Below are 10,981 nucleotides of genomic sequence, written 5' to 3'. Positions count from 1 at the left end.
GTGTGTAAGCCAGTCACCGAAGTTCTTCGGAGTTCCTTTCTTTTACGACACACACTTGAAATCTATGCGACCACTACTGTTCATATCTGGTACTGCACTCCAGTACGAAAAACCACACGTCCTTTATGTTTATGCTTTATTATTTATTTATTTATTTTATTTATTTATTTATTTATTTATTTTAACACGTATTAACAGAAGCTGTTGATTAAAGGGACCCAAATCGCCTATTTACACTATGCCTTAAAAAGTATGTACTCTTTTTTTTTTTTTTTAGTAGACATACAGTACAGTTTAGTAGACAATCCAAGTGTCTAAAAGCATATATACCATGGGGGGCGGGTCTTCATGAACATGGGCGGGGCGTATTCAAATATCTTTGTTTATATAGAAACAACACATTTCTTTGTATTCAAGCTTGACACGTAAACGTATTATATACACTGATATGGTTATGGTTTCTGTAAGGAGATGTTACATTTATAGACAGAGTCTTCACTGTTAAAGGGAGCTTGTGCTTTTATTTTATTTATTTATTTTTTTTTCCAGAAATGGCATTTGTTTTGTCTTATTAACACACAAATCGAGAAAGGAAATTTCACAGATGTTCCATTACATTAAATACAAATGTTTAAAAGATCACAAGATCCCTGGTTCGATCCCGATCTTGTGTTACCAAAATCGGGATCGAACCAGGGATCTTGTGCTGTATCGTGCTGCTTGAATATCCAATGCAGTAGTTATAAAGGTTTTTTTTTTTTTTAGGACTTACGTAATGAACCCTGCAGTCAGTTTCCAAGGCATTAAAGCAGGCTTTTATTTCCCATTTTGTTTTAATCCGTCTGATTTCTGCAGGGATTAGCAGACCAATCGTGAATATTGAGCGAGAGTCGACATGGTTGAAGATAGAGGTTTATTATACCATTACAGGTGGATGTGGCCAGGATTGAGACATGTCTTGGATCTCTTTAGGAGGCATATATTCAAGTAGGATATATGTACAGAGATAAAGGCCAAAATGATGCTTTGACTCCATCTGCGATGGTGGAGGAACTGCAAATGGAATATCGCAAACGGTAAATCATTTTTTGCTGAGCACATTTTATTTGGATATTGGGGTTATATATTTTCAGTTCGCCATGATATATAACTACAGTTTTGTTTATGAAAAATTATGCATTCAAACTGAGGTTAAAGGCAGATAACCTACTCCATATTCTTGGTAATATATATATATATAATATATATAATATGTATAATATATATATAATATATATATATAAAATATTTCTATTTATAGCTAAGCAGTATGAGGAACTAACTTGTTTTTGTTCCTATAAATAATATGAAAGAAAAATAGATACTAACATTTTTCACTTATTGAAGCTCTAAGAGGGGGGCACGGTGGCTTAGTGGTTAGCACGTTTGCCTCACATCTCCAGGGTTGGGGGTTCGATTCCTGCCTCCGCCTTGTGTGTGTGTGGAGTTTGCATGTTCTCCCCGTGCCTCGGGGGTTTCCTCTGGGTACTCCGGTTTCCTCCCCCGGTCCAAAGACATGCATGGTAGGTTGATTGGCATCTCTGGAAAATTGTCCATAGTGTGTGATTGTGTGAGTGAATGAGAATGTGTGTGTGTGTGCCCTGCGATGGGTTGGCACTCCGTCCAGGGTGTATCCTGCCTTGATGCCTGATGACGCCTGAGATTAGGCCACAGGCTCCCCGTGACCCGAGGTAGTTCGGATAAGCGGTAGAAAATGAGTGAGAGTGAGAGTGTGAAGCTCTAAGAGTCTCGTGCTCTGATTTTTTGAGTGGTTGTGAAATCTATAATTTTACTACTGAGATTCATAATATATCTAAAAAATCTAAAAATTGCTTTGTAGGGTCTGCCACTACTAAGGAAAGAAGAAAAAGGAAAAGAAGATCTCTGTGATCGAGCACTACAAAGCAGTGGCATGGAGGCGCAGTGGCATGAATCTGCACCTTGCTCAGATGGCTGCTGTAATTCTCCCTCAGACTCAGCTGTATCTGCCTTGCAGTCAAAATTCAAGGAAATATCACAGAGGCGGTCTAAAGGCAAAGAGATACCTGACGTTCCTCTTGTATGTCCATCAGAACCTTTGCAGAAGAAATCAGATAAGGAACCATCGTCTTTGAGCATCCCAGAAGTCAAGTTCTTTAAGTCGAGCAGCGGCTCTGATGTGGTTTCTGAAGTACAAAACCTCACAGTTTCAAGCCACCTAAAGGAAAAAAAACAGGAAATGGAAGGAGATTTAATTCCCAGTTTTGACTCTAGCCTTTGCGGAGGATCTCGAATGGACAGCTTAACAACAAGTGAAGACGGTGGCACTATTCTGTCCAAGACAATTTCTTCTCCAAGGTATCGGACAACTCTGAAAAGTTTTTGGAAAGCAGCACATCCTAAGACCATTGTTTCAAACAGAGAGGTTGATTCTTTACCAATAACCATGAAGAACCTGATAACTGCCAGCGAGGAGGAGCAGAAACTCAGAGTCAGAGGTAACATGGTTCATAAAGATTTGCCAGGCTTGGAGAGTGCTTTTGAAAAACAACTTCCACCAGATGAACCAGAGAGAGAAGAAATTTCAGAGGCAGAGAAAGCCCATACCACCAAGCCCATTTTGGCCATGCTTGCAGAAGGACAGTATCAGCCTCCACTGGTAAACAAAGGTGAGATCTTTCAGTTCTTCAAGAAGAGCACTTGGGGGTCTGATGTATTATTTTTACGCAACCATATCATATTAGTTTGTGGAGTTCCGAAGCTGGCACACATTGTTGTGGAATAGTGTTCATCATTCGTAAGCAGATGGCTCCATCTCTTTACGTGATTACAGATGTTGGGGGCTTGGAGCAAGAGGACTATGGATAATAACATTTTAATACCCTGTGATGAAACCTGAGGCTGAAATCTGCCGTCCCGGTTCTCAGAAATGTTGTGTAACTGCAGAAAGACAATTTTAGATTTTGAAAGGTTTAGCACAACCTTTTCCAAGGCCTATACTTATTGTAACTACTGTAAAAGTAATATACGTAATAGTCCTGATCAAAACAGAAAGATTTAGCACAGCATATCAATCGGCCAAGCTGGGCAATGCCCTGAACAACCATTTGCTACTCTACGTTTTGGTTTTTGTACATTTTTGCGAGGTGGAGGAGGCTGGAGGACCTGGAAGAAATGCATGTAGACCTATGTGTACAATATACTGTATGAAACTCTCTCACTCACTCACTCATTTTCTAGCGCTTATCCGAACTACCTCGGGTCACGGGGAGCCTGTGCCTATCTCAGGTATCATCGGGCATCAAGGCAGGATACACCCTGGGCGGAGTGCCAACCCATCGCAGGGCACACACACACACACTCTCATTCACTCACACACTACGGACAATTTTCCAGAGATGCCAATCAACCTACCATGCATGTCTTTGGACCGGGGGAGGAAACCGGAGTACCCGGAGGAAACCCCCGAGGCACGGGGAGAACATGCAAACTCCACACACACAAGGCGGAGGCGGGAATCGAACCCCCAACCCTGGAGGTGTGAGGCGAACGTGCTAACCACTAAGCCACCGTGCCCCCAATATATGAAACTATTCTGCTTTATTTTGGTGCTCTTCCAATAGATTGTAAGTAATAATATTAGGCATCTTTGTGTCTTTCCATCTCCTTGTATAGGTTTACCTCCTTCTTATAAAGCGGCTAACTGGGAGACAGCAATAATCCCTGGAATGGAGAATAACATTAGGTAAAGAAACTTTCTTGTACACATTAAAAAACATTTGATTAATCGTTTGATTTTTTTTTCCTGTGCACAGATCTGTAACAGATTAAACGTCAGCAGCGTTACTGTATGTGCTGCATACTGAGAAGTGGTCTCCTCCTATACTGTATATATGCTTTGTACTCGAAGTCATAATCTTTTCCACAGTCGTATGTTTAAATATTAAAATTCTATATGATATTGTATCAATCGCAATAAGAATTATTTGGTCACGGTTCTTCTTACCTGTCGTCTGTAGAGCCGACTTGATTCTAAGCCCACGTCATGAACAGGCAAAGCGTGTGTTGGAGAGAGCAAGATTAAAGGCTCGCTCTCAGTACCAAAATAGTGACCAGGGTACTCAAACAACTCAGAGAGAAGTCACGTAAGTAACCCCTTTTATTTACAAGTTTAGTTAGAAGAAGAGTCACAGTAGCCACCTGAATACTAGCACTTGCGATTTAGAAATAAAAGTCCATATTGTCCTATAAACAATTACTCTTGTAAATGTTTTGCAGTAAAATTTTTGAACGTGCGAAAACATTTGAGAATGATAATAACTCTGAGGCATACAAACTAGCTTAGCTAAGCTATATTCAGTGTAAATATTTTAATACTGATAAAAAGAAGAACAAAAACTCGATAAAACTTTAACACAATCTTTGTTCGTCTTACCCAAATCAGATATACAACAGATTTATACACAGTATTGAATCAGGCACTGGATCCTGTGATGTAATGAGATGATCGTGTTCTCTTTTAGAGCCATGCAATGAGTTGCATAATCATGACCTCGACAGCCAATTATTATCCGGGATGTCCGTTTTATGTCATTAATCCTCTCATATAACGGACACAAAACTGATACACATCGAAAAATTAATTCTAATCCTCTACGGTTTTATCTGTTCTGTCGGTTAATCCATTTAAAATGGCATAAAGCGCTAATGTGGCGTTTAATGACAGGCAAGAATTTTCTCTATATTTTTTATGCCGTTAAAATGGAAAAGTTTAACTGGGGAGCAATAATTCCATGAGCTATAGCGGAAAACATTTAACACTTTCGAAGGTTGGGGTTAAATTGGAGTCATTGGAAATAGCTGACCATATTTCTTTGAATTAGCCATTAAAAGAAATATGGTCAGCTATTTCCAATGACTCCAATTTAACCCCAGCCTTCGAAAGTGTTAAATGTTTCCCAAACGGTTTTGTCAGATCAAGCCAGTGCTGTGACTTGAACCCCCAATTTTCTGATCAGTAGCCAAGCAATTAGCTATTGAACCACCACCCACCGACTCATGAGTATGGTTCATGTGTCACTAAAGAGAGTCCTTTGAGAACTATTTTAGACAAAACCATCTAGAGCCCCTAACCAATTTCTTCTGTTTCCCTTCTTTAACTTTAGGGAGTTGTTACCAGTGCATAATACACCACCACAGATCATCACAGCTACTCATGAGCAGAAATTATCTCTGCCTGTCCAGTCGCAGGATGTCCGAAGGAGGAATCGTGAGCACAATGTTCACTTGCGAAGGCGAGGGCAATTATTCGGTGATGTAAACTTTGAGGATGAGTCGAAGAAAGAGACAGAGCCTCACTACCAAGATAAAGTTTGTAAGGGTAGGTTGGGGTTGATGGACAGTTCACTAGGACTAGGACTGCCTCTCGTAGTCGCACCAGGAATCAAAGGTTTAGGATCAAGCCAGGGAAGTGTAGAAATCCCATTGACCATTCCGACTAATCATGGAGAACCCTCTCTTGAGACTTTGCTGTGCAAGGATAAGCCAAAGAAATGTGAAGCTTGTGGGAGCATCCTGATGCCCAGTCATTCCAAAGAACCAAGTCAAAATGCAAAAGGACAGAAAAGCTCAGATAAACCGTTTGTCACTTCTGGTCAATCAAGTCATCAAATCATTCAACCAAACCTGTTAGAAGCTACTATGTTGACTGGAAGTTCCAGCCTGGATGAGAATGACGAGGCTGCAGGACCAAGCGATGCTGGAGACAGAGTATCAGCTTTCGGCAAGCTTCGCAGGCGGAGTCGCCAAGGGGAAAACAGAGTCGAGACGAGCCACGGCCCTTACGCTCGTGGTCAAGATCTCTTAGCACAACGTAGGAATTCTAGGACTAGATCCAGTCTGGAGGAGGTAGCTGGGCCTCGTTCCAAACCTGCACGAGGTGTTACTTTTGCTATTGACTCATTTATACCGACAGCAACAAGTTCCAGAAACTATAGGAATATAGAAACTCCTTCCCTGAAACAGCTGCCTATCAAATCAGCTTTGAAGTCTGGTTCCAAGAGCAGGCCATCAGATCTACAAGGTGTGAAGTACTTGTCTTTAGTTCAGGAAGTGGAGAGAAGTCTTCACTATGCTGTTTCTACCCCTCAGGACCTTGGTGCACCTTCTCAGGTTTCACAAGTCTCCTCAGGACTCACTCCTTGTATTAAACCATCCTCTCTCAGATACTCCTCACCTGTGGGAACTCCAGTAGAGCCAGTGGATTGTAAGCATTATTACTAGGGTTTCGTTGTTGTTCGTGATGTACTGTAAGTTCTCTAATTTTTGGGTTATTGACATATTTGTTGTTACCACTGATTAAATGACTTGACAAATTATACCATTTTAAAAAATGTAAAAAAAAAAATAGTTATTTTTCTTAACTAATGGTGTGTTTATTTACTCTTTATTCGTTAGCCCTTTCGCCATGTGAAGATTCCACCTGTGCTGCATCTCATCCATCAGATTGCCGGCCGATTGTCCGAGGTGTGGCCATGTCAAAGACCGAGGACTTGAGAGCAGAACTTCTGAGATCAGAACATCGCAAAGCTGAATTACTTTGGGACGTAAATTTTTGTGCATCAAGGTAGTTATCCTAACAAAAGTCAGTTGTAGTACTAGATCAGATTTCTTGCTTTAAGTGGAAGCTTTGTGGTGAAGATCACCAACTCATCTCTTGTGGAACATGGTATATATCGTCGCTGTCAGGCGAAATCCTCGTATCTCCAAAACCGTTATTTTTCAGGAAATTAAAAAAACGCCGTACCTTATCTGCAGTGCACAGGGTTTAGTCCGCGTTGCAGTGGATTGTTTTGCGCTAAATTCCTGTCCTCAGACGAGCACCAGAACTAGCGGGGGTCAAGATTTTTTTTCTTTGAGCCCAGTGTTTTGAAGACATTTACCTCAGAAGACGTGTTGATTCGTTGCGACTCTTATTAAGGAGAAATATGCCGTGAAGCTCTCCCGCGGAGTGAGGAAGAGGTGGACAGTTGAAGTGTCCAATGGAGTTGAGATTTGCGCTCAAGCTATTTTCAAGACTTTAGATAACTTTAATAACTTGTAAAAATAACAGACTCACGTGGGGACTGACCAATAGCATCGATATGTGAAAAAATATGAAATTGATAAAATTTGGACATACGAGGTTTCCGCCCGACAGCGACGATATATAACCAGCCGAATAGCAAAAGGCTTTCTTTAGTCTAGATCAAAATGTTAGCGCTTGCTTAGACAGCAGATGGAGGTGGATTCTTTCAAGACTAGTTCTGTATAAAAATAACACCAAGACCCACACTGCATCATAGCAGTCATTATTAACCCATGTTATTTTTGTGTGTAGGAGAACATTGGAGAAGGAAGGGCGAACCAAGCTCTCCCTACGCCGTTTTTTCTCAGCCATGGGCCTTAACAGCATGGGACTGATTGGGAAGGGCAGCCGGTCCAGCAGCATGGAGCACCTGTCGCTCTCCTCAGCTAGATCTTCTCCAAGCCCAACTCATAAAGGCCAAACTCTGTTGCAAAGGACACCCTCTCTTCAGGCCCTCCATACTGTTAGCATAGCTACTTATCTATAATGGAAATCTTCTCAAAATCTTAGACACTAAACTGGTCTTTGAGATTTGAATATCATTGCTATTTATTTATTTCCACCAGGAGTCCCCTCTTGCTCAGTTGCGTAAAGCTTCTTCTGTACAGAGCCTGCAGTCTCCAAAGAAGAAATATGAGCGCTCAGCGGTTCTTGGAGATCTTCATTTGCCTCTTATTCTGGGACCCAGGTTTGTAGCAAATGCTAACTTGTGAGGAATCCAAAACCTGGAATATAGTATAATACTACAGTATGTTGAAGTCTAGATTCTGATTGGTTCTGATTGTTTCTATATCTTTATTCAACATCAATGCTGACTTCTTAAATCTAAAAGCAACTGTGTTTTATTCCTTTCAAAAAAGATTATACAACCAAGCTTGGGTTTTTCACAGGTATGCTTTTCTTTTATTTTTTAGAGATCTTCATGTTAATAAAGGAATGGAAATTGTAGACACAGCTCAAATTTCAGGGCCAATGGGACGAATAATTCAGACCTTCCCTGATAGCTCTTTGTTGCTAGAGCTCACAAGACCAGACAACGGACCTTTCGGCTTTGTCATCTCTAGAGGAAAAGGTCGACCGGACTCAGGTACTGCTTCTCTACATTAATAGGCGTTCCCATCATAAGGTGTGAACAAATAAAACAGGGATTTTTTTCACTTCTGTCTGAATCTTTCTGCTTAAAGTGTATGCGCTAATCAAATGAACCTGTTACTCTCTCGTTATAGGAGTATATGTTGAACAAGTGGCCGGCAGTTCCACAGAGAACATCTACACCAGCCTTCTGGGAGTAGGAGATGAAATCCTTGAGGTAAACGGAGAGAAGGTGACTGGACTGAGTCTTGATCAGGTGACCTGTCTGATGACCCGCGAAAGTACGGCTACTGTCCGGATCCTTCCACATCGCTGGATTCAGCACTGAAAGTCCAGTCCAAATGAATCACTAATGCTGTTGTATAAAGATAACATAGACTTGAAATGTATTACGCGTTATTTATATGTAATACACATACATACCTCGGCTAGGAAGCTTAAGCTCATGTGAACATTCAGTATTAATTAGTATTACCGTCAAGAAGGGATTTAATTTAGACTTCGGTTTCTATGTGTTTTTCTAGTTATTGTTCTTTCTTCTCTTGTAGAGCACTAAAGAGATGTAAATTATTAAAATTCATGTTTATGTCTGTACTGTTTTACCTCAGCAGTGAGACTCGTCCCATGTCAACAAATAGAATGTGAAACATGTAGCGTCTTTGATTTTAAACGAATAAAAATAAAATCAAGAAATTTTCGGTGTCGTGCTGCTTGTGGTTTATAGGAAAATAATCAACCACCAATCCGTGTTCTTTGTTTAACTTTGATATGCAAACGGTTTATTATGTCGCTTTGTAGAAGCCAACATTCTGTTTTCCTATTTAAGCTTAGACAAAAATTTATCAAGAGTAACTCCTCCTAGGACTTTCGAGCCACATGCACCAAATTCGGATATGTTGTAGACCCTGGTCTGAAGTTTGTTGCTATTACTTTTTTAAGCGACTCGAGTACCGGTACCTCCGGTACCGGGTCTCAAAGTGGCCTTTTTTTCCCATAGACTCTCATTATAAACTTTGGAGGTTTATAACTCGGCAAGCTTTCGAACTATCTACACCAAACTCGGCCAGCTCCTTTAGGGTGATACTCTGAACAAAGGTTTAAATTGATGTACCAACTGGCCTTCCGGTTGTCCCGCAGCCCCGCCCCCAAAATATGCAAAATCAAAAAACTTTTTACAACATGGACATGTGACATATCAAAACACTCAGAACAATGAGCGGAACCTCCTCAGGAGTATTCGAATGACGTCACATGCTCGTCTCCACTTGCCTCCAAATGTTTTGGCACCCTATCTTTCTGTCCACTTGCCTCCAAAAGTAACACTGACCCTTATGTCCACTCGCCTCCAAAAAGCACCCGCCTTTGCGAATACTTGCCTCGTCAAAGCCAACATCAAAGTTTGTCGCGACGAACTTTACAAATCTAGTTATGTATTTCAATAACAGCTGGAACTTCTGACAGAGCAGACCAATCAGAGTCAAGAGTTGAACAGCGCTGTGTTCATTTGACTTAAAATAATAACAAAATAATAGCAAGATAATAAAAATTCTTTATTTGTCTCAATTTAAGTCAAATCTACTTGATTTTGATCTGTAGACAGATAATATATTTATCAAATTTGAAAATTCATTCTATTATATTACAATAAGCAAATAAAATGTATTAATTAAACAGTTAGACATACAGACTTATACCATGTCCAGTGTGTAAAGTGTATTTATTTATTGATGTATTTGTTGACATGTGGCGTATTTAATCAGACAAATGTGTGCTTAATTGCTGTATTATTTCAATTATTTTATAACAATTCATGTTCAGATCACAAGCTCTAGCTCCAGCTCTATCTCCAGTCAAACAGATCCCTCAGCCTTATATTGACTGCCACATTCTTTCTGTCCCTGTTCGAGACCAGAGGAACACCGTGCTGGCCATGTGGCAACTACAGGTATCTATTCTGCTTTGGTTTGGAGTCTTTAGATTGGATTTTTCCTATGCGCTCTCAGACTTGGAACCGATCCGGATCGAGTCAGCACTGCTCAAACCGAAGGTGATGATCGCCATCGTGGCTCGCAATTCCGAACACAGCCTTCCTTATTACCTGGGCTGCATCGAACGCTTGGACTATCCCAAGGACAGGATAGCTATCTGGTAATAGCCTCTTGTTTTTTATTTAATGTTCCTTTCTTTTCTTTTCTTTTCTTTTCTTTTTCAGGGGAGAAATTGTGGTTTAAAGGAACCGTATTTGTTCCTTGCTTAAAGAGTTCCTTGCAAGTGTAGCATAAAACGGATAAACATTTCACGAGCTAAGGAATATCCTACTGAGAATTTGTGTCAGCGCATCATGTGCTTCTGTAGAGTGACGACACAAACAAACAGACAGAACTATAAGAAAAGTCTACGAGGAATTTTGCTCCTTTTTCTTTATACACGTCGTCTAGTTTAAGAACATTAAGTATTACGTGGTTGCCCTGACTGGGAAAACGGCTCTAATCGGCACCCGGGTCTGAAATATTCTGCGCTTGAACAGCAAACAGGGCAGAGGAGCAGCCAGGAGATTCACAGCGGAGTGATAAAATGCAGAGAGACACTAGGACTTATTCACTGCATGACAAGTCTACAAGCTTCTGCGGTATCTTCATGTGCAGAAAATGGAGGAAGACATGAAACTGGTCACCATGGTTACACAAGTGCTGACATTCAGCAGTATTAAAGAAATAATCTTTACAACGGTTAACTTTACAGAAT

The 10,981-nt window shown here is 40.6% G+C and overlaps 2 protein-coding genes across 2 annotated transcripts in view; both read left to right on the top strand.

Annotated features, from left to right (window-relative positions):
* The first annotated feature begins 2,464 nt into the window (after nt 1-2,464).
* Nucleotides 2,465-8,564, top strand: si:ch211-13f8.1 (uncharacterized). The gene is made up of 9 exons (XM_060873592.1): nt 2,465-2,687; nt 3,694-3,763; nt 4,038-4,163; nt 5,184-6,283; nt 6,475-6,643; nt 7,397-7,607; nt 7,711-7,832; nt 8,059-8,231; nt 8,371-8,564. The coding sequence occupies exons 1-9, from the start codon at nt 2,465-2,467 to the stop codon at nt 8,562-8,564; spliced, it is 2,388 nt and encodes a 795-aa protein (XP_060729575.1).
* A 1,482-nt stretch (nt 8,565-10,046) lies between these two features.
* colgalt2a (collagen beta(1-O)galactosyltransferase 2a) overlaps nt 10,047-10,981 on the top strand; it is a 12,002-nt gene continuing 11,067 nt past the window's right edge. The window contains exon 1 of the mRNA XM_060873591.1: nt 10,047-10,384. Coding sequence (XP_060729574.1) covers nt 10,047-10,384 — 338 coding nt within the window. The remainder of the gene's footprint in view (nt 10,385-10,981) is intronic.

The sequence above is a fragment of the Tachysurus vachellii genome, chromosome 7 (assembly GCF_030014155.1).
Source record: "Tachysurus vachellii isolate PV-2020 chromosome 7, HZAU_Pvac_v1, whole genome shotgun sequence".
In the NCBI taxonomy this organism is placed as follows: Eukaryota; Metazoa; Chordata; class Actinopteri; order Siluriformes; family Bagridae; genus Tachysurus; species Tachysurus vachellii.
Note: the sequence above shows the minus strand (reverse complement) of the source record. Positions and strands in the feature narration are given on the sequence as shown.

Excerpts from the sequence above, each read along its gene's own strand:
- si:ch211-13f8.1 (XM_060873592.1), top strand. The coding sequence starts at position 2,465 with ATGAAGAACCTGATAACTGCCAGCGAGGAGGAGCAGAAACTCAGAGTC. Across the intron at positions 2,688-3,693 it reads GCCTCCACTGGTAAACAAAG|GTTTACCTCCTTCTTATAAA; the intron begins GTGAGATCTTTC and ends CTCCTTGTATAG. Across the intron at positions 4,164-5,183 it reads ACAACTCAGAGAGAAGTCAC|GGAGTTGTTACCAGTGCATA; the intron begins GTAAGTAACCCC and ends CTTTAACTTTAG.